We start from the raw sequence: 22292 nt of genomic DNA on the forward strand, positions 1-22292 counted from the left end.
TATTACACTCAGAGGATGTGAAGCTTGGCCAAGTGAAGGTGTCTTCTGAATATGAAGTTTATACATGAATTGGGAATGTTCTCCCATTTCTTATCTTTCCAAGTTTTGTTATTCCTTGGCTTAAAAAAAAAACATTCAAGAGACTGACCAGTCCTTTCAAAGATATTTGAACAGTTGTCACTCCATTTTTCATGTATATGCACAAAAGCATACCTGAGGGCAAGAGGCAAAACCATGGGTGTTTTTTGTTCAGGATGCAACTTCTGGATGCAACTTCTGCAGAGCCCCTGAAGGAAAACACAAAATCTTACACATCTAAAGATGCCACAAAAGACTTAAATCAATGATGGCTGGTAAATTCAATTGGCAACTAGTGTTGCTTGTTTTATTTTGGTGCCTGATTTTGTAGCCAAGCTTTTTTAGCCTTATGCAGTTTTTAATGCTTATTCCACAGTTTATAATGTGAGGATACACAGTGGACAATATATGAAATGCTTATTGGCAGGATGCTCTTTTTCTTTGCCTTGAAGTTGCCTGTTCATAGGTGGGCTGTACCTTGCAGCAGCTTTCTGAATTGCTGTCAGTGTCCTTCCCCCCCACTGTGTGAGCACTGCCCCAGCACTGTGTGGTAAAGCTCCTTTCCCTGCCTTAGACGGCCCTCATTCCGCAGGCTGGCGGGAGCACATGGAGCGACGGCGGAGATTTGAGTTCGATTTCCGGGACCGAGACGACGAGCGGGGCTATCGCCGTGTGCGCTGCGGCAGCGGCAGCATGGACGACGACAGGGACAGTCTCCCTGAGTGGTGCTTGGATGATGCTGAGGAAGAAATGGGCACGTTTGACTCCTCTGGAGCATTCCACTCTTTAAAGGTGAAAAGCTGCTTTGGGCCCTTGGGTCACTTAGTGCAAATGTCCTTTGATGTCAAGTGGGTTATGGACGATTGCATTGACTTTGCAGAAAGTGCAGAAGGAGCCAATACCAGAGGAGCAGGAGATGGACTTCCGGCCTGTGGAGGAAGGGGAGGAAAGGTCTGATTCTGAAGGGAGCCACAATGAAGAAGCCAAAGATCATGAAAAGACCAAGAAAGAGGGGGAGAAAACAGAAAGAATTGTGGCAGGTAAGGGGGATGACTTCTGCAACTGTCAGTGTAGAATTTCTGTTAACTCAGTTACTTAGAACTGTGCCTTGTTACAGAAACGGTGGAAGAAGCAGCTCAAGCATCATCTCCAGTTGCCAGGTCAGACACCCCACCGAAATCCCAGCCTCCAGACCCGCTGCAGACAAACCTTTTTGAGAGGAAGGAAGAGTCTGTGCCAGAAAGAACAGAAAAAACAGAAGATAAAGAGAATCAAGTGGAGAATACACTGTCAGCCAAAATGTCCAACAGAGGGGAAGGTAATAAACCTGACAGATAAATTTAGTGAGTTTCCATTACTCACTGTGAATAATCCTAGCCCCTTAAAAGAGGCAGGGACTTGTGATGGAAAGCCAGAGTTCACCAACTGGTCTATAAATACAGGATTTCTTGGCTGTGCCATGCTTGCAGTGCACTTGTACTTCACACTGAAATGTGGTCCAGAGAAACATGAGCTAGTTGTGGATGTGCCTTACTATGGTACAGCAGAATAGCCTGGCCAGGAAATGGGATATGCTCAAATGTGCCAAGTTTTGCACTGATATAATGAAACTGTTTCCTCAAAGTTAGACTGGGTACCTGTGCTGTAAGCAGTACATTCAGGAAAATCTGAAAATACTTTTGCTTTGGTGATAAATTTGAGCTGTTGAATATTCTCTGTGTTAAGTCCTTAAAAGTAATTGTCATTTATGTTAAAAATAATGAACTAACTTAAACATTTTTCTTTAGATTTGGCTTCTCTTGCTCAACCTTTGCCACAGATTTCTGCAGACACAGCTGCTTCTGCTCATCTTTCTCCTCCGATTTCCAATTCAAATCCTGCTCTGCGGCCAGTTCAAACACCTGTCACAGCTGCTCCAGGCATGGGCAACATTCCCACTGATCCAGATGATGAAGAGGGCCTCAAACACCTAGAGCAGGTAACATTTTTCCAATTCCTTTGTTGTTGACAATCATGAGACTGGAGGAATGTGGAATGCAGAAAATATTTGAAGCCCATAAAATCAGAAATGCAGCTAAAATTTTACACTCCACAATTTATACTGAAAGCTGCTTCCCTCTGGTTGGTTTATTTTGTTTGGTTTTTTTTTTTTTTTTTTTGCAAATAATCAAAGCTGTTGTATTTTTGTGTGCTGTACCTTGAGTTAAAGAGCTAGAGACCATAGTGCTTGTGACCCGTCAAGTAGCATTATGATTTGCCTTGAGAAATTACGTATGTCTGTTAAAACCCCCAAACAAACCATCAAACAAACAAAAACCCAACCAAAAATCCTGTAAGTGAATCACAACACTGTGTTGATGAAACTGTAGTGACTGCTGAGATGTAGAGCCTTCCTTGTGCTCATGCTCCCATGCCTGTTTTATTTTTCACTGTGGCACTGCATGGGACCTCCTTGGCAAGTTGCTCTAAAGCTTTATGTAAGCAGGTGAACTGTGCTTGTTCAGGATTCTGCCTGACAAGTGTGGTAGACAGAGCTCCAGGTTTGTGTAGCAGTCACTCCTGTCCTGCGGCTGCCTGTCATTCCTGGTACACTCTGGAGCACTGGGAAACACAAGGTAGTTGTGTTCAGTACACTGATTTCTAAATCTGTAAGCCCCCATCTAACTCTTGTATTTCTTGCTGGTTTTGATGTCTCTTCCAGCAAGCAGAAAAAATGGTGGCATATCTGCAGGACAGTGCCCTTGATGATGAAAGACTAGCAGCAAAAATCCAAGAGCACAGAGCAAAGGGTTCCTCTATGCCCCTGTTTCATGAAGCCATGCAGAAGTGGTACTACAAAGATCCACAAGGAGAAATTCAGGGTAGGTCTGTGCCATTTACACTTCCTCTTTTGTTTCACAGAATTGTTAAAGAGTTCTTCACAGAATTACCACCAACAGATGCTGGTGCTTCTTTTTACAGAAGTGGCACAGGGAATTTACCATTCTAGAACTAGGTTTTGAAAATACCTTCAACCCATCACTGCCCCCATGAGCTTAGCAGGCCAAACGTCCAGAACTGTGCTTTATCAATGCTGAGGTTTGCCATCACTTCATATTCCTGTAAATTAGGTTTGACTAAAACCTGTTTCACATACCATTAGTTACTCAGATTTCCAAATCACAGTGTAAATAAAGAAGGAATGTGACCACTCAAGTAGTTGTTGTAAAGAATCCACAAGAAACCTTGAAATCAGTTTTCTAGGCTCATCCTGAAGACATGGAATAGTCAGGTAGGGTGGTTGGTTTAGAATCGAGGGCAAAGAGGAATCAAATTTCCACCAGCCAGTGCTTGTGCAGAATCTTAATTTAAATTGCACTTACAGTCACTGCTTTGTTACTTCATATAATAGATAGGAACTGCTCCCTGCTTTCAATTTTTGGTTAAGAATTTTTTTGTAAATAAAATTTGAAGCAGGCCTTTCATATTTGCAATTTTGCATTGCAGGCCATTTGCATCTTTGCTTTCAGAAGGTACTTTTCCTTTGGAGGTCCCAGGGCTCGGTTTAGCAGCTGCTTGTCTGCTTCCCAAAAGTGCAGTTAAACAGTGAATTCCTTCCTTGCTGTACTTCACACTGTGTAGTGTAAATGACTTCTCAGCTGTGAACTCCAGATAGGATTGGTGGGGGTGGTGTTTGTGGGATCTATGTCAATCTCTTGTCTGCAGGTATTGCATGTCTTTAGATTTTTTTTTTTTAATTTGTTTGTTTAAATAATGTTAACCATAAAGTGCTTTTATTTGCTTATTGTATGTCAGTCACTGCTCGGTGTTTATTGGTGGGTGACAATCTAAATATTTCTGTTGCTGGATTAAGTACTTCAGTGTGACATCAAGAAGTAAACACTTCCATATAATTTTTTTTCTTGGGATAGCCTCTTGTGGCTTCATATTCTGTAGGAGGAATTGCCTTCTAGAGATACTCCTTACAGAGAAGGCAAGCATGTTCCTACTTTTCAGATGATATTTTGCAAAACTTACTTATGTGGTTCTTACTTGGTTAGATAATAATTTTATACTGATATTCTATGTATTTGAATATATATTTCTATGTATTTGAATATGTAAAATTAGTATAGGAACCCTCTTTTGAAAGGAATGACTGAAATCTTTCTTAGATGAAGAGACAGAAAAGTGTAGATTTCTACAAAAGAAAGAAACTGGATCCTCATTATCTTAAAAAATGTAGTTGTTCATTATAGGTGAATCTGTTTATCTGCTGAGTTCCAGAAGCAAAACTTGTGTAAAATGTGAGGATTCCTCTGGTTTTGAAGGCAAGAGTTGAAGCAGGCTAAGATTGTTTAATTATCTGTACATTGCAGTCAGGAAAGCAGCACTTGTGGTTTGAGCAGTGTCAGGCAGCAGGTACTGCTGAGCTCCAGAGTAGAAGCTGCAGCTGCTGTGAGCCTGAAGCAGTAAGAGCTGCTGGAGGACAGCAGGGGGATTAACTGGCCCAAGCCCCACACTGTGGTGGCTGCTTGGCTTGCACCCAGAGCTGACCGTTTCCTTTCAAGGCAGGATGAAAGCCATCATGGATTTTTCCCTGAGGCTGCAGGCCAGTGCTGTAGCCACTGTGCAGGTGTGCATGGACACTCCGGCCTTGGATGAGCAGTGTCCCCACAAGCGGGTGAGGCAGACAGGAATGCCTGGCCTGGTGCCAGGCATTGTGTGACCATAGGCAGCTCCTTGTTTCCAACATGCTGAACCTGCCCTTGCTTCCCCTTCCCCACAACGTGTGTTGGTCAATGTGATTTCAGGTCCGTTCAGTAATCAGGAGATGGCAGAGTGGTTTCAGGCTGGATACTTCACGATGTCCCTGTTGGTGAAGAGAGCCTGTGATGAGACTTTCCAGCCACTTGGAGACATCATGAAAATGTGGGGCAGGGTTCCCTTCACTCCAGGCCCAGCACCACTTCCGCATCTGGTAATTACGTGACAGTTACAGTATTGAAATAGTCCTCTAACAAGTGGAATTGAATTATTTAGGTGTCATCTACTCTGTCTTGGAATTGCAGGTGTTCCAAGCACCAAAGTTGAACTTGGTGTTAGATTACTTTTGGAGGAGTAGAAAAGACATGTAATTTAAAAATGCTTGATGTGGCTGGGAGGCTGGGTACTGTGATGTGTAAAGGTGCTGTGTATTTCACAGGCTTTGTAAATCTTGATCTCGGTATAGGTATTTTTCTATTTTCTTTTTTTTTTTTCTGGTCAAAATACAACTTCTACATTGCTTGCATTTGCTACATACTACTACATACATACATACATACATACTACTACTCTTAGTATGTATGTTATTGATAAAAAATGTTTTATCCCTAAACACAGGGCGAGCTGGACCAAGAGCGACTGACTAGACAACAGGAGTTGGCTCTAATCCAGATGCAGCACCTTCAGTATCAGCATCTTTTAATACAGTAAGACTTCCTGTCCCAGAGATCTTCCAGTGGCTTTGTTCGGGTCCGCATTTTTAATCATCTAAGTTCAGCTGCTTGTCGTTGTTTCCTTGGGCAGTGGGGCTGGGAGTGCTTTACAACAGCAATAGCTGCTTCCATAAACACTGGAGATCTTGGCAGTGTACAAGATTAGGGCAGTGTGTCTGCCCCAGGCTCGCTTTTCAGATTCCAGTGTCACACATTGCTAGTTCGGTGAGGCTTGCTTTATAGGTAGCTGTTATGGTCAGTCTGAATCCCAGGTGTTGTAGTAATGACCTTCAGATGTTTTGATGTCAGGAGAAGACTACACATCTTTGGATCTGGAGATGGAGAAGGTGGAACTTACCTTTGGTCTGCTTGCTCAGCTCTTTGAAGATCAGTGGAAGGTCCTGCTGGGCAAAGCAGTTTGAAATCCATTTTGCTGAAGCTGTCATTTTCCAGTTATGGCCAACTCCTGGCAGCTATTTCTGCAGCAGCTTAAGGGAAAGAAAGCAGTCAGGCTCCTTTTTCAGGGGATCCTGAAAGCATGTGTCATGACTATAGTTTTTCAATACTGATTGGCAGCTCATGATTGAATGAGGCAAAAGCCTGCTCCTGTGCTAGGCAATGCCTTGACATACTGGGGAAGGGACTGATTGCAAGTGGGCAGTGATCAAAGCTATATTAATTTGAGCTAAAATTATGGAATTTAGACAAAAAGGGAAGTGGTGTTGCACAGCTTACAAGAAAAACATGGGGCAATAATAGCCAGGTGACATAACTGAAGGTGAGGAGAAGTCTGGTTCTGCTCATGTGAGCCAACTGGCTATATTCTTGTATTTTGATTCTTGTCAAGCTCCTGTTCTGTGGTTTCCTCTAGTATTTAGCATGTATGTTATATGTCAGTGGGTATTAGTCCCAGAGCATGAATCTGTCTGCAACTTGGGTGTAAGCAAACAAATACCATTTATCTGCTTCTCTTTTGAAGACAACAGTATGCACAGATGCTGGCCCAGCAGCAGAAGGCAGCCCTCTCATCCCAGCAGCAGCAGCAGCTTGCTATTCTCCTTCAACAGTTCCAGGCCCTGAAGATGAGGTGAGCTAGCTCAGGCTTGAACTGAATTCTGTTCTCCCTGTGCTTTAGTTTATATGTAACAATAACTACATTTTGTCAGCTTTCTGTTCTAATTAATTTTTCTCATATTTTAGGATTATGTGTGTTAAAGATAGTAATGAGAATATAAGTATGTTTCAGAATAATAGGAAACAGTTTCAGGATATGGAGTACTTGTTTATATAAACCTTTGTTTCAGAGAGTGTTTATGGAAATGAGGAGTTTGAATTGTACCTGTCTGACAGGTATGTTGTGCTGATCACCAAAGGGCTTTGCCAGTTCTGCGGTACTGGATGCTTGTTCCTCAAACTGGCCTCTAAGCAACAAATGCAAAACTGTAGCTTAGCCCTTGACTTAGCAGCAGGGGTGAGCTCTGCAAGAACTCTGCAAGCAACTACTGTTGTCCACATCATATTTTTGTTTTAAATAGAGGTGTGGAAGGAAAGCAGTATGTTACAAGTTACTGAATCTCATACGTGTTCAGAGCACTCCTCTCCCTGGAAGTGGCGTGTTGACTCTTCCTGTTGGTATTACAGAATATCTGAACAGAACATGATGCCACCTGTTACAAGGTCTGTGTCAGTGCCGGACACTGGCTCAATATGGGAACTTCAGTCAGCTTCACAGCCTACAGGTAAGGTGCTTAGCCTGGATCTGATCTCCTGGGAAAAGTCCATGCGTTAAGAATTGGCATCTTTGAGATGATCCCTCCCTTTTTGACACAAAGGGAAATTATCTCTGCATCATGATGTTTAACTGTATCAGCCTGCTTTGCCGTACAGTAGAAGTTCAGTTTGAGAGCAGTGAAGAATATGGTAACTTTTCCAGTGGTTATGGAAGTCTAGATCTGAAGGGATTGTTCTATTTAAGGCTATTCTGTTCTGATGGGAGGAGCTGGAATAGCTGGTGCTTCTGTGGAATTTCATAGGAAACCCAGCCTTGTTCTCCAGGAAGATTAGGTGGCCCTCTACTGACTAAAGCAAAAGTGTTAACATGATTTTAGTTCCTAAAACATAGTAACAGCATACACAAGATTCTCCCCTTTCAGTTATGTTTTGTTCACATGCTTATTTTTGCTTGTCAATGTTTGTTTTCTTCACTGTCTAGTCTGGGAAGGAAGCAGTGTCTGGGATCTGCCCATTGATACTGCAGCTCAGGGACCAGCTCTAGAACAACTTCAGCAGCTCGAGAAGGCCAAGGCTGCAAAGGTCAGAAACTGTTTCGTATTTTAAGAAGTTGGGATTGCTTTTCTGCAATGTAATTGTGGTTCTTGAGTCAAGGGAAGACTGAGCTCTTCAGTGGATGATTTTTGGCTAGATTTTAATGGAAAACACCATAAAGAGAATGAGGGTTATAAAAACAAGTTATGAAATCTTTGTGGACAGCTGTTTGGAAACTGTTGCTGTGGAGGTATTACTGACCTCTGAAATAGTGGCTGTGTTCTCCATTTGTGATTCAAACCTCTTCAGTAGCCACCTTTGTTTTAAACTGAGATCATCATGAGCTGTCAGGCCAAACCCTGAGTTGAGACCAGGTAGTTGTACTCTTAATCCTTGTGATTTTCACCCAAACTGGTTTGGGGAATCATAAGAGTCCTATTTAGTAGGCTTATTCTACAAGTACTCTGGTATTAAATTATTTTTGTGCGTTTGAACCTATATGACTCTGTACGTTTCGTGAAAATTACTATTTTATGATGACTGCAAAACAACTCGCTACTCACTTCCAAAGTCAGAGGGTATTTTGAGGAGCTGATGTAGAAATACTGACTGGAAAACTGGTGTTTGTTACAAACAGAAATTGTCCAAAATTCTTCTGGACTGTTTCAGGAATCTGACCTCAGTAGGCAGCCAGCTGATAGGTAAAATTGCAATTAAGGGAGAGTATCTGTCAGAGGCTTCATCTGTTAAGCTGTTACTAAGCAGAGATGCCCTAAGAAATGGTGTAGGAATACGTTACCTGCATCTGAGTATAGTTTTATGTGAATTGTAGCTAGAGCAAGAGAGGAGAGAAGTGGAAATGAGGGCCAAACGAGAGGAAGAGGAGAGGAAAAGGCAGGAGGAGCTTCGGAGGCAACAAGAAGAGCTACTTAGGAGGCAGCAGGAAGATGAGAGGAAACGACGGGAAGAAGAAGAACTGGCCCGCAGGAAGCAAGTGAGTTTACCCAATGTAGTTAATCTCTAATAAATTATAATAATTTATAAAACTCACTTTAAGAATCCTGTGGGGTCTAAGTAATCTTTGGTAGGTGTGTATGAAGACAGCTTTAATATTTTTCATGTGAGTATATTAAATTATGATTCTTCCATTCTTGATTTTTTTAAGAGCCCAAACATCAATCTGAGAAATGGGCTTTGGTTCACTTTAAGATAGGTTTCTGTTTGTGAGAGCAGTGCCTTTATTCCACATGGAATATTCCCTCTCAACTTCTTAGTGTTAGACTTTAGTTAGTTGCCCAGTTACTGCATGTTTTGATCTTTATTTCCCATTTATGCAGTCAAGTGTTTTATGAAGATATGTTCTGGAGTAGATGGAGCTTGAGCAATTGTTTCAAATGAGTAAGAGGTAGAGGGCTATAGTGGACAAAAAGTGATGTGACGTTGAACTTATTTTTCCCTGTCGGTTTTTTTTTTTTTTTAACTTAGTAAATTATTTTTTTGAATAAATTATTATCTGGGTAATAGAATCTGTCACCTTTTTTTACTTGAGTTGATACTTGGGAAAAGAAGGGATGTAGTTTGATCAAGCATGTTTCTTGAAAAGAAAAGAAGTATATTCAGTGTTGCAGTAGGAGAATTAATGTAGGAATTGTAGTACATTCTTAATCATCCAAGAATACACAATGGAGACATTGCTAGTTTGGCATTTCTAGCATTTACTTCTGAATTCTGTATGGAAGAAAATGTAGTTATTCCTTAAGTGTTACAGGAGGGAAAGACAGTGAAAGTTTTCACTCTGCATGTGAAGGATAAGGGCAAGCACAAGACTGAGCTTATTCACTAAGAAGTAAGTCAGTAAATGTCCTGAGAAGTACCACATGAATAATAGGCAAAAGTACTAAATAATTTTGTCCTTTATAGGATTTCTTAGGAGCTTAGGTAGCTGTAAAGTGTGTTCCTGCTTCAAGGATCAGACACTTCTGAGGAAACCTCTAGAATCTCTAGTTTTGTTAGGAAGTTCATTGTAGATCTCTGTTCACTCAGGGTTTGGGTTTTTTCACAGAAGGTCTATTTTAATTGGTACAGTATAATATGTAGATGATTTCATGGTATCTTTTGGAATCAAGTATGCAAATAAATGGCTCCTTGCTTTAGTGTATCTGCTTAGTGTGCAGGAAGTCATTATGCTGTACAGAAAAGCATCCTCCACTTGAGGTCAAACTAACATTGAAGCAATAATATATTCAAAAGTTTAACTTTTTAGATCTGGTTCAATAACAAGAACATATTTTTCAGCTGGTAACTCAATTTGTGTCATCTGTGCTAGCTGCAAGTAGACTTGGGTTGTTTCTTTTCACTAACAGTTTTGCCTCTGTGTGTAACAATGTCTGTTAAATTCCAAAGTTTTCTTGTCCACTTTGGATTTGTACAGTAAACAGTCTGCCTCTCCCGTTCTGAGACGCCATGGGAAATAACTATTTACACGAAGGAAGCAGAACGGGGTTGAAAAGCAGTAACAGCAAGTATCTTAGTTCATTACCAATGCAATAATTGCCACAATGCTTAATTTTGAGCAGTAATGTCTTGAAAAGGTAACAAAGAGTTTAAGCTCTTCTCTGGAAAGAGAAAATAACGTTGTATTCTGTATTAAAAAAAAAGAAACTGGTCATTATTTGAATCTGACTTCTGTACTGAAAGGCATTATAGAATCAGGGATGAACTGATTTATTAGCATGGATTTATGCAGAGGAGATGATGCTTAACAAATTTGATTAACTTCTTTTGAGGAGATGACAGTGAGAGCTGAGAGGGGTGAAGCAGTAGACTTAATCTGCCTGGACTTCAGGAAGGCTTTTGATGTAATACTGCATAAAAGACTAGTATATAAGGTTAGTAAATATGCTGTTGATGGTGAATTCTAAATTAAAAAAAAAATACTAATAGAAATTCAATTCTGTAGGATGAAATGTCATACCAAATGTTGAATTCAGTTCTGTTCACAGTATTCATCAATTACTTTGCACTGTAGAATTGAAAACAGTAATGCCCAGCTTGTGTAGCTCCTGTATTTAATTTTTGTCTCTGGTCTGGTATATTCTATTTTGTAATAATTGATTGCTTTCAGGAACAAAATTTGAGGTTTAATAACCAGCTAATAATTGTTTTCTCTGAATTATTTCTTTAGTTCTCAATTTAAAATACCTGTTTCAAAGAGGAGAATAAAAAGATTTGTGAGCCCTGGTAACATAGACAGGTGGAATTGCAGTTGTCACCAACTGCAAAAAATTGTCTGTTTTATTTAAAAATCCAGAGTCTATTGAACTGGGGATTGCTGCTTAAGGATTTTTTTGTAATACAACAGATATTTTAAAAGATGTGAAATAAGCTGTCTGTACAGCAAGATGTGTATGTTTGAAAACAATTACTAAGATGCTAAAGAACACTGGGAATGTCTTGTAGCAGGAATCTACAAACATGGGACCATTAAGAACCAAAGGATTGATTATTTCCCATACCAGTCAGTGGCTGGAGAAAGCTGGAGAGCTTTGAACAGTTTTGGTCAAACAAAAACATTAAATAATAAGATACAGAAGTAAATATTAAGAGTCAGAAAAAAGGCTGTATTTCCCAGCTTTTCCTATCTTACTGTTTGGGGTTTTTTTGTGTCAGTAAAACAGTGTTCATCTTTAGTTCTGTAGGGGAGAGAAGTCTTTTACTCATGTCATTCAACAGTGTTTCTCCCGGCATGCCTGAGCAATAAGGAGATCTGTACAGCTTTTTTAATGGCAATTCTAGCCTTGTTTCCCAAGGGGGAGGTAGGGCAGAGATGTCACTGAAGTGTTGTCCCACAGGAGGACTTTGTGACTTTGCTCATCTCTCCTGGGTACTACGTGCTGTGTCAGTGAGAACCCCCAGACTGGCTGGCACTGAGGCCTGAGCTAAGATCTTGCTCTGTGGTCTCCAGGCAAACAAAAAAGACTGACACCTTCAGCCTACTCAGCAGCCTTTTCAATAAAAGATACAGCAAGCAGAAATTTTTCAGCACTTGTACTGGGGACACTTGATTACTGTGACTTGACTGCATGTGTCCAATTAATACAGTTAAAGGCCCAAATTTCAAAAATGGTTCAGGTGGTATGTGTTGCACTTGAAGCTGATTAGATTAATGAGAAAATTAATCACAGGCTATTGTTCTATGTCCAGCTAATGGAAAAACCCACTAACTGAACTTAGATCGAGCACCAAACCACTTAAGTGATATTCAGGAATATGAATGAATTGTTGGCTTGCAGCCAGCAGTTGTTCAGTGCCATGAGATTACTTAAAAAAGATCTTCTGTCTACTGACAGTTTGTTGCAGGCTTCTGAAATTCTTTGTCAGAGAGAAACCCAGGGCAGTTGTTCAGGGAATTGTAGTGTAGTTTATCTGTGCTGTTTGTACATGAGGCTTTGGTGTCAGATTGGATAAAAGGATCTTAGTTTTCACAATTGACTTCCTTGATTTACCAGCGTTTACATCTGTGCTGCACGATTAATCCCCAGTCACCCTATGAATAATGTATTGATTATAAAAAACTTGAAGGAGTTTGATTGTGATAGTGGTCATTTTTAAAGGAAAATGCAAAATTGTAAAAGCTTAAAAAAAAGGGTTCTGGTCCAAAAATTAAGATCTTTATGCTGAGCTGGTAGGGTAAGTCAGACAACAAAATGAGTGAGAAGTAGGGTGACCTTAACTCAGTTGCTGGATATCAGAGGTCAGAAAAGGCTGCAAAAACTAAGGCTTTTTTATGCAAGGGAAAGTCAGAACTGGTGGAGGAGGAGTTCCCCAGGTGGGATCCCATTTAACAATATACAGGAAGCTGTTTGACCCTATTCCTCAAAAAAACTCAAGTAGCAGATTGGAATAATGGCTGTTTATGTTGCTAGGAAAGGGTGCTAACATTTAGTTTTTAAATTAAGGAAATTGTTTTAGTACTTGGAAAACAGAATAAAAATTATCAGAAGCTATTTAAATAATTTAGGGATAGCCCAAAATCAAAGCTTCTCAGAGACCTTGTTACCCAAAATATTTAAATTGTATAGGGAGAGCCCAGTCAAAGCCCTTGAGACTTCAAAAGTAACTGTCCTTAAGTGCACTGGGCTGTGTCAGCTTCTTTCTGGTGTCTGGAGAACTGGTTTGAGTTTCGTAGTGCTCTTGAACAGTCACTATTCAGAAACTCCTGTAAGTAGGAAAAGCTTTCAGTTTATAGCTGACAGCCCTCACCAGAAAGAATTAATGATACCCACACTTTGAAATATTTATAGATCTAACGTTCAACTGCTAGTATAGTAAAAAGAGGAGTCTCACCTTTTGTTGTTGTTCTCAATGCCATTCTTCTTAAAAAGAAAGATGGGCAGTTATGTCTTCTGTTTTTCATTAAAATAATTTATGTAGGAGATGCACATTGCATCAGAAATACTTGTTAACATGTGGGTTTGTTGTGCTCAATGCACTGTTTGGGTAGAGTTTAGTTTGGAGCTAGAGAGTTTTCTTGAGGCTACTTATTTGGCCAGACAATGCTGTAATCTGTGTTCTGATGTTGTTTGTTGCTAAAATGGCATTTACAGACTGACATTTTGTTCCCAACTCCAGGAGGAGGCCCTCAGGCGACAACGAGAGCAGGAAATTGCACTAAGGCGGCAGCGGGAGGAAGAGGAGAGGCAACAACAGGAGGAAGCACTTAGGAGATTGGAGGAGAGAAGAAGAGAGGAGGAGGAAAGACGTCAGCGAGAGGAGTTAATTCGTAAACAGGTGAAAAATGACAAAAGGGGCCTCTTCTGATTAATTATGGAGGCTGTCACAACAAACAGGCTTTGAAACTTGCACCAGTGCTTGAGAGACCATCAGTTTTGGTCAAAGGAAGCAGAGCTTGCAAACAGTATCAAGTTGAGTGAAAAAAGGTTGTTTACCTGTATCCTGACTTCAGACAAAATAATCAGAATTCAGTATATTCTTAGGTAAAGAGATTTGGGTGGGAGTGAGTGTTCTTCCTTCACATTTAGCCTTAATAACAGCTTTGCAACAGAATATTTATGTTCTTTCTGAGATGGAGTAGAGTATTAGAATAACAGTTTATTTTGAATTAGCACTCTCTGGGCCTTTACTTTTTTATCTTCAACGTCATCTGAGATGATCAGTTTTGGTGTTTTTTCTATGTAGTGCCAAGAAACTTTTTTTCTTCCCTTTTCTTTCTTATTAACAGGATTTTTTTTCTCCTTGGGATCAGTATTAGAAGGTCCCTATTGGGAATTGAGCTTCCAGTCCCCTAATTGATACTCTCATAGTCCCTTGGTCAAACTAATCTTGAAACATTATTGGCTTCCCATTAACTTCCAAGTCCATTTCAGAATTCACAGTCAGGATTTAAAAATGCCTTTTCAAGGTCCTCCCTTGGAAGATGTCCATCACCATTTCTGTCATTTGTAAGCAGAAGCGTCTTCTCTGGAATTCTGTTGTTGAGTAACAACAGTAAATATCTCCATCTTTGTCACCTGTCTCTTCTTTCCTTATTTTTGCCAAGTTTTATTCCACTGAAAGTGTGGTGGTACTGTAAGTAGTATAAGCAGGCAGAAGCTCAGACTAAAAGCGTGTAACTACTAGAAGAATAGTAAGAAGCAAGCTGGTGTGAATTAGGGAGATGCTGTTCTCTTCCAAGTTCTTTGGTGGAGCAACGGGAAACATGCACTTTTAGGGAATATAGACGATATTCCTTTGTTATTGAGAAATATAAAGGTAAATAAACAACCCAAACAGCACAGATTAGAGATAACATGGTTCCTCTCTGTTCTGTCAGAATATCATAAGGGTATTCTAAATTCTGCAAAGTCTCCTCAGACCTTATTCCTTATTCTGTGTCCTGGGAAGGAAGAGGAGGCTGCCAAATGGGCGCGTGAGGAGGAGGAAGCTCAGCGGCGGCTGGAGGAGAGCCGGCTGCGCATGGAGGAGGAGGCGGCCCGGCAGCGGCTGGAGGAGGAGGAGCGGAAGCGCAAGGAGCTGGAACTCCAGCGCCAGAAGGAGATCATGAGGCAGAGGCAGCAGCAGCAGGAGGCTTTACGGCGGCTGCAGCAGCAGCAGCAACAGCAGCAACTTGCACAAATGAAGGTAACCCGTTCCTGCAGTTTTACTTCCTTTCAGCTCAGCATGGGAAGTAAAGCCCCAGCTGTGTTCAGGGCAGTCTGTGGTAGCCTGGGCAGAGCAGGGATGGATGAGCTGTCTGGAGAGGGAAGAGGGTAAAGGGTTGATGCGAGACGAAAGAGGAAGAGAAGTTACAAATTAAAACCCAAAAATGTTCTGTCAGTAGAAGCACACTGGGAAGACACCACACCTGGGCACAGATTTTTTTTTTGCCACAATGAGCAAGGGCCAGTGCAAAGTTTCTAAAGCTTGGAATTCCTAAAGTCTTTGAAATCTAAATGGATTGCTATTTTTCAGGTAATGATGTGTTACATTATTCTTGATACAGTATGTCAAAGACTGATACATCACAGGGCAGTTCAAAGAATGTATAATTTATATTTTCTACCCTTTCATACTTTATTATTATACCATTTTGTACTTTCTAGGTTTTTGTTAACCTTTAAAGGTGGCCTTTCTTTTCCCCTGGGTTTATACCGTTTCTTTCCTGATTATACTCCAGCAGCGTTCTCAAATGTTTTGTAATTCCTGATGATGTCTGTTTTGGCCCAGCTCCCTTCATCTTCAACCTGGGGTCAGCAATCAAATTCAGGAGCTTGTCAATCCCAGACCACACTGTCATTGGCCGAAATCCAAAAGTTAGAAGAAGAACGAGAACGGCAGCTCCGAGAAGAGGTAAACACTGACAGCAGCGGAGTGCAACTTGTTAGAGGGGACTCAGCTGTGGGACTGCTTAGCTGTCACTTCAGTTTTTAGAAGGAATGGTGAGGATGAGGAACGTTTTTTTGAAATAGCATAACTCACAATCCTGTCCTTCAGGCATGGGTTCAATAAGCACTTGTGTGAAAATTTTTATTGCTTCTTAGTACAAGAATCTGAAAGAAGGGAAAAGTGCACCCTTTTAACCCTGAGAGTGTAATATGTTCACAAAACAGTATACAATTATTTCACATCTATATTCTAACATGTTTGAAGATATTCACAAGACCAGGGCAGTTAAAGGGAGGATGGGTTGAGGGGGAGCAACTGATGGTAGAAGAAAATGTCATCTTCCAAGAAGCTGACTGCAGGAATGATTTGATAAATTTAATCTGTCCAAGGCTAATTAACAATTTATATTTACTGGTTACCTAATGTCTCCCTTTTTGGAGGAACAGAACAATAAATAATAGGTTAGCCAGGCTTTTCCAGAAGAAAGTAAATTCTCTTTAAAACCAGTTTCCAAGTTAGATTTTTGAATAGTAATGATCATATGAAGGTATTTACAAGTGCTTTTGTGTTGCATGCCAACAGCAAAGGCGTCAGCAGCGTGAACTAATGAAGGCCCTCCAGCAACAGCAGCAGCAACAGCAGCAAAAATTGTCAGGCTGGGGTAATGTCACCAAACCAACAGGCACCACCAAGTCCCTGCTGGAGATACAGCAGGAAGAGGCAAGGCAGATGCAGAAACAGCAGCAACAGCAGCACCAGCAGCCGAACAGAGTCAGAAATACCACGGTATGTTTATTTATCTAATCAGTACATGGAGGAGGGCAGCTGTGCCAATTCCTTCTGTCTGTTCATGTCTTTTCTGCTGCGTCTGTGCTAATAACCAGCATCTCTTTGTTATGTCTCAACAGCACTCTAACCTGCACACCAGCATTGGGAATTCAGTGTGGGGCTCTCTAAACACGAATCCCAGCAACCAGTGGGCATCTGACCTAGTCAGTAGCATATGGAGTAATGCCGATACCAAAAACTCAAACATGGGTTTCTGGGATGATGCAGTGAAGGAAGTGGGACCTCGTAACTCGACCAATAAAAATAAAAGCAATGCCAGCCTCAGGTAGGAACTGGGGAAGGAGCTTTTGCAAAGAAATATTGCTACTCTTGGCATGATAACTTAGCAGTTAGAACATCGTGTTTTCCTTTTTTTTCTCTCTGTCATTCAGGATCTGTTTTGACCATAAAAATAGCTAATAGGTGACCATTCACCATTCATTTTGTCACCTGCTTAGACAATTATTTTGTTCTTAAAAAGTGCATCTGATGAAATAGTCTTACAACACTGTACTGTATATGGTACTGTGGGTAAGCCTGGTAACTGATAATCCAATTATATGCATTTTCTTTACCTCAGTAAATCTGTAGGTATTACAAGTAGACAAAACAAGAAGGTAGAAGAAGAGGAGAAGCTGTTGAAATTGTTCCAGGGTGTAAATAAAGCCCAGGATGGATTCACTCAGTGGTGTGAACAGATGCTTCATGCACTCAACACAGCCAACAACTTAGATGGTAAGAGATGGAAAGAAATGGGGGGGAACAATACCTGTTCTGTTTCCTGAGGAACTGTAATGGTATCAAACCAATGTTTCCAACACTCAGCAAAAGGACATCATTAAATAGTGGCTAGAAGAACTGGCTACATCCTCTTTTAGGTTTTCATTGTCCTAACTATACCAAATCAGTGGGATTTGAAAAAGTTCTGAAGTCTGTCAGCCAGAGCCCTCCTGAGGATTTCTGGTAGCCATGGAAGCATTATTCAGCAGATGGATAAGGACCCAGTTTCATCCTGCATTGCATGATAGGGCTTTATTGTAGGAGACTGGGAAGGGCAAGGTACTAGACCAGCAAATATTTGACACAGAAATCTGGCACTAGTGTTTATTGCATGTGTGTGTTTGCTATCAACATGCGTTCACTCATGGTCTGCCTTCTTCTTGCAGTTCCCACGTTTGTTTCTTTCCTGAAGGAAGTGGAATCTCCCTATGAGGTCCATGACTACATCCGAGCCTACCTTGGAGATACTCCTGAGGCCAAGGAGTTTGCCAAGCAGTTCCTCGAGCGCCGTGCCAAACAGAAAGCCAGTCAGCAGCGGCAGCAGCAGCAACAGCAGGTAAGGGTGGCTCAGCTCTGCCTGGGGTCTGTGTGAGGCTGGAGAGTCAGCACCCCTGCTGCATTCTTCAGCATCCTGCCAAATGCAGACAATAAAGCAGCTTTCCAGTTTATACCACAGGATCAAGTTTGCCTTGTAACTTAACAGTTGAGGCCAACTTTAAGATCAGTGTTTTTGCATGGTGATCTGGGAAAAGCCGTGGGAAGATGAGGTGGACACATCAGTAGCTAGTGCTGCCACATGGATATAGGAAGTGCTGTGGGATCTCTGAATATTTTCTGTATAAATCAGACTTCACTGTGCTCTGTAATCTTGTCCTTAATTTGTTCTCTAGGATTCAGTGTGGGGGATGAACCACAGTTCGTTACATTCAGTCTTTCAGACCAATCAGAGCAACAACCAGCAGTCCAACTTTGAGGCTGTGCAGAGCGGGAAGAAAAAGAAGAAACAGAAAATGGTTCGAGCAGATCCCAGCTTGTTAGGTCCGTTTCAATTTTTAAAAATTAATGTTTAATTTGGTAGTGGTGGTTTGCTTTGGGGAATGTAGAGGATTCTTACTGACCTTAAATGGTAATACTGAATTTGAGTAGAAAAGTTGGAATAACTTTAGAATATTTTCAGTAGTATTATTTATTTAATTATTTGAAAAATTCTGTATCAGTCCCATGGAAAACTTGTTGAATTTTACTTCATGTCATGGCCTCTTTGATGCCTGGGTTATTACCTGGAAACCTTTTAAGTAGTTCAGGGATGCCCATTAAATTCCCTTTCCTCTTTTGAGTAGACTTATGGCTATTTTGTTGCTTTAATGCTGATTTGTTCTTTGAAGAAAAGTGTGTTTCCCTTTATTTATGAGAAGCAGCTTTCTGAGGTTGCCTTTGCCTTGCCACCTTTTTCCAGGAGCTAACCACTACCCTAATCAGAAAAGAGAGCAAAGATTGAAGTGGTCACAGATTTCCAGTTGGAGACCGTGGAGATGATGACCTCTTTAGGAGTCCTTTATTTATTTATTATGTTCTATGTCTTAATTTTTATGTGAGGCTGGTTTTAACAGTCCCCTGTAGCACTTTATGGAAAAGTTTCTTTGCAGTAGCTTTTAAGGTACAAGGCCATTGTGAGTGCATGGACGCTGTGGGGTGACGGGTGACTGTTGTGTTCCTGTGGAATAAGTGTCTGTTTGTGCCCTGTATGACAGAGAGGAAACCAGGGCACTGCACTGGGCCAGGCTTTTTTGTGCTGCTTCTGCTAAGCCCAATTGCTTTGTAGCAGGCAGGTATTGTCCACCCGAGTCACTGCTTTCTTAAGGCTCTAGCAGAGCCCTGCCTTTGGTTTTTGTCTTTCTTCTATTTTGGTCTTGCCAAAGTCAGTTCTCCAACTAAATCAGTGATTTCTGCACTGGTGTGTATGGAATTTCTCAGTGGGATCCTGACTTATGCCCATCCACTGAGTCTAATCTGGGTACTCAGTTGAATATATTAAAAAAACAACTTATGTAATGTGAAGAAGAAATCACTAAATACAATTTAGAACTTCCGGCTGGAAATAGCCCATGCAGCTTTTTAAAAATGCGTACTCTTTTACAAAATAGTTTCAGATGCTTTTAGGCCACACAGCCACGTGAGGGAGCTAGAGCTATTTTCCTAAGCCGACTGAACAGAGCATTTCTTATCTCTCAAAGTGGAAGGCAGTTGGTTGTCTAGCCCAGAGCAAACCAATGTAGCACTCTCAAGACACTGAAGTTCAACTTTGTGTTTAGTAGCCTTACACAGGGAAACTTTCCCTGTTCTTATACTCCAGATGGTGTTCGTACAGCCTTAAAAAGGGGATTTCAGTAGGAAAGCTGCATTTGATTTATTGGATTTGTTTCCTTGCTGAAAATGTTTTCAGTCTTTCTCACACTTTTCTCGTGTGCATCGTGTCCTCAACGCATATGGCTAAAAAGTCGGATAGAAGTTTGGGTGCATCTTGAGCCACCTGCATGGCCCTGGGTAACTTTGTACATTTTCATGTTGTACTCCTGAGGTGGAAGTTTGTAGAAAAGCATGGAAATAGATGTAATTGCTACTAGATTTCAAAGGTACATGCATTGAGACTTTAAAGTAAAGGATGAAATTGCTCACAACTCCTGAAGTGTGGGAGCATGATTCCACGTGTGGATTCCAGGTTCTCAGCATGCCCACTTCTTCCTCTCAGGCCACATAAATACGGTGCTGACAGCCACTTCCAAGAACCAGTTGACTTCAGTACGTTCCCTTTTGAGATGTTGCAGAGCCATGTGGCCACCGGGTGTAGATCTGCCTCCTGCTGGCTCTGCAGGTGACATCTTTTAAATGGAACTTGAAAACAGTCTTCTGATCTGGTTTTAAAGACAAGTGATGGTTGTCTAAATATGCAGTTGATTATCTTTAGTTTATCTAGGAAAAAATCAGACAGTTTGGGTGACTGCATCTGAATTACCCCTAGACTCACTTTCTCTTACATGTGGTTCTGCATTTAACAGATGTTTTGTATCAAGTACACTATGCCACAGCCAGATTTTTAACACCAGTTCTTCTTGGTTCACAGGATTTTCAGTGAATGCTTCATCAGAGCGGCTCAATATGGGAGAAATAGAGACTTTGGAAGACTACTGAGCATGTGCAAATCAACTGGCTTTTCCTGCATCTGTTAACCATGGATTCTCCGTTTGGACACTGTACTCTCCACCTTGTGTTGTTCTTTGCCTCGCAGTGGATCACAGGATCAATCATCTCAGGCTGCTTCCTCTGGCCCCAGCAAACCCTTTCTGCCCAGGACTGCACAGGCATTGTTGCTACTGTCAGCCCACTCAAGTGGACTTTGTTTGGAGTCCCGGGAGGGTGGGAGTTAGGCTTTGTTCACAACAAGGCTGAATTGGGCAGCAAGCTTTCACTGTGCTGTGATTCATTCTGCTGACATACCTGGAAAAAAAAAATCAATTGGGATTCTGCAAAGCATTGCTTCATTCTCCTGTTTACTCTTACCATATCCAACACGTGCAGTCATATGGAGAGAGAGAGAGAGATTGAGAGTTTGTGGTTAACAGATGTTGGTCAAAACCAAAATGCCACACAGATACTGACTTGGCTGCTCCATCAGGGCAAGAGGTGCTCTCCTGGCCAGGAGTTGCATTCATAAGCTACCCTTAGAAACTGGCAACAGGAGAGGGGCGGTAGCGGGCACAGTTTAGCTTGGGTTGGTTTGAAGTTGCACACCCCCTGCCAGCCCTTCTCAGCACATAATTTTTGGAGGGAAAGCTCGAGTCTGTCTTCATTAGGTGGTGATGCTGAAGCTGGTGGAGTTCCTGTCGGCTTTCTCCAGCCTTCCTGGACAAGTGGGGACTTCTGCTCTGGAAAAAGGGGGGTGGCATCTCTTCTTTCAGGCTGAATTTACCCCATGAGTGCTACCTTCAGAGGGTTAGGACCAGTTTATTTTGAGCTCTTTTCCTGCAAATTTGTCTCGTTTAAGAGACAGTGGGATCTTTACAGTGTGGATCTGTAGTCTCTGGAGAGGGTGGACCCTGGCTTTCAGAGACGTGCCAGCAGCCTCAGCTGGTTGTCACTTGAAGCAGTGCTTAGGTATCGAGCAGAGATGCCCTTTCGTCATGGAGAGAGACACTGGAGGACGAAGCTTTGTGCAATGATGGCCCTGCTTATCTTCTACACCTTAAAAGTACTTCATGCACCTTCACTGGGATCCATAACCTCTAAGTGTTTATGGAGTCATAACCTTCCTCTCTCACCGAAAGATTAACACCACCTTCCCTGCTCCACGTAACCACCCACCACCCCCACACACACCACAAACGACAGAGAAGGAAAACTGCCAAATGCACTTAGTTTGAACCCCCTGGTCCCATCTCCCGTCCCCAGAGGGGTGTAACCTGCGAAGGGAGATATGCTGCAGTTTTGGTGGAGTTGTACAAAGGTGTCTGTTATTCTGTCATCACTGCCTAAAGAAAACAGTTTGAGTTGCTCAAGAGCAGTTTGGCTTTGGATTTTATTTTGTTTGGTTTATTCATTTTTGGGGTCACCTTCCCCTCCTCCTCCTCTCTCTTCCCCCGTCCCCAGACATGTACAGTAACTATACAAAGACTGCTGCAGACTTGTATATAGTTTTTGGATCCGATAGCATGGAGAGACTTGGAACTGTTGCAAATCTGGTCTCCCTGTCTCCTTTGCTTTGTAAATTCATAAAAGGGGGAAGAGGGGTAGTTAAAATGTTTACAAAACTTTAAACTCCCTCTGAACTTTTGCCAGTGTGGGGGGGAAAAAAGAGAGAACTTAAATAAAACCTGGTTGTATTATATCTGAGAGAAAACTTTCTGCTTGCTTTTGTCAAAGCTGAGTATTGAGATAATTCCTGGTGCTAAAACCCACCCAAACTCAACTTGCATCAGTTTTCATCGAGAAACAAGCAAATAC

General features: G+C 41.5%; 1 protein-coding gene across 14 annotated transcripts in view; it reads left to right on the top strand.

The window, feature by feature from the left end:
• The window catches only part of GIGYF2 (GRB10 interacting GYF protein 2), a 78783-nt gene extending 56607 nt beyond the window's left edge, over window positions 1-22176 (top strand). For 7 of the 14 annotated variants that reach the window (XM_077785622.2, XM_085587040.1, XM_077785621.2 and 4 more), the window contains 21 exons: window positions 653-870; window positions 959-1118; window positions 1196-1396; window positions 1866-2056; window positions 2780-2939; window positions 4872-5038; window positions 5443-5531; window positions 6517-6624; window positions 7179-7276; window positions 7750-7850; window positions 8635-8796; window positions 10589-10690; window positions 13434-13592; window positions 14706-14942; window positions 15528-15650; window positions 16269-16472; window positions 16595-16795; window positions 17090-17249; window positions 17681-17850; window positions 18185-18332; window positions 20416-22176. In XM_077785622.2, coding sequence (XP_077641748.1) covers window positions 653-870; window positions 959-1118; window positions 1196-1396; window positions 1866-2056; window positions 2780-2939; window positions 4872-5038; window positions 5443-5531; window positions 6517-6624; window positions 7179-7276; window positions 7750-7850; window positions 8635-8796; window positions 10589-10690; window positions 13434-13592; window positions 14706-14942; window positions 15528-15650; window positions 16269-16472; window positions 16595-16795; window positions 17090-17249; window positions 17681-17850; window positions 18185-18332; window positions 20416-20483 — 3227 coding nt within the window. In that variant the 3' untranslated portion in view covers window positions 20484-22176. Of the gene's footprint in view, window positions 1-652; window positions 871-958; window positions 1119-1195; window positions 1397-1865; window positions 2057-2779; window positions 2940-4871; window positions 5039-5442; window positions 5532-6516; window positions 6625-7178; window positions 7277-7749; window positions 7851-8634; window positions 8797-10588; window positions 10691-13433; window positions 13593-14705; window positions 14943-15527; window positions 15651-16268; window positions 16473-16594; window positions 16805-17089; window positions 17250-17680; window positions 17851-18184; window positions 18333-20415 lie in introns of those variants that run through there. The other 7 variants (XM_085587042.1, XM_085587038.1, XM_085587036.1 and 4 more) reach the window with 6 other exon arrangements.
• The last annotated feature ends 116 nt before the right edge of the window (window positions 22177-22292 follow it).

The sequence above is a fragment of the Lonchura striata genome, chromosome 9 (assembly GCF_050655825.1).
Source record: "Lonchura striata isolate lonStrDom1 chromosome 9, ASM5065582v1, whole genome shotgun sequence".
NCBI classification, from domain to species: Eukaryota; Metazoa; Chordata; class Aves; order Passeriformes; family Estrildidae; genus Lonchura; species Lonchura striata.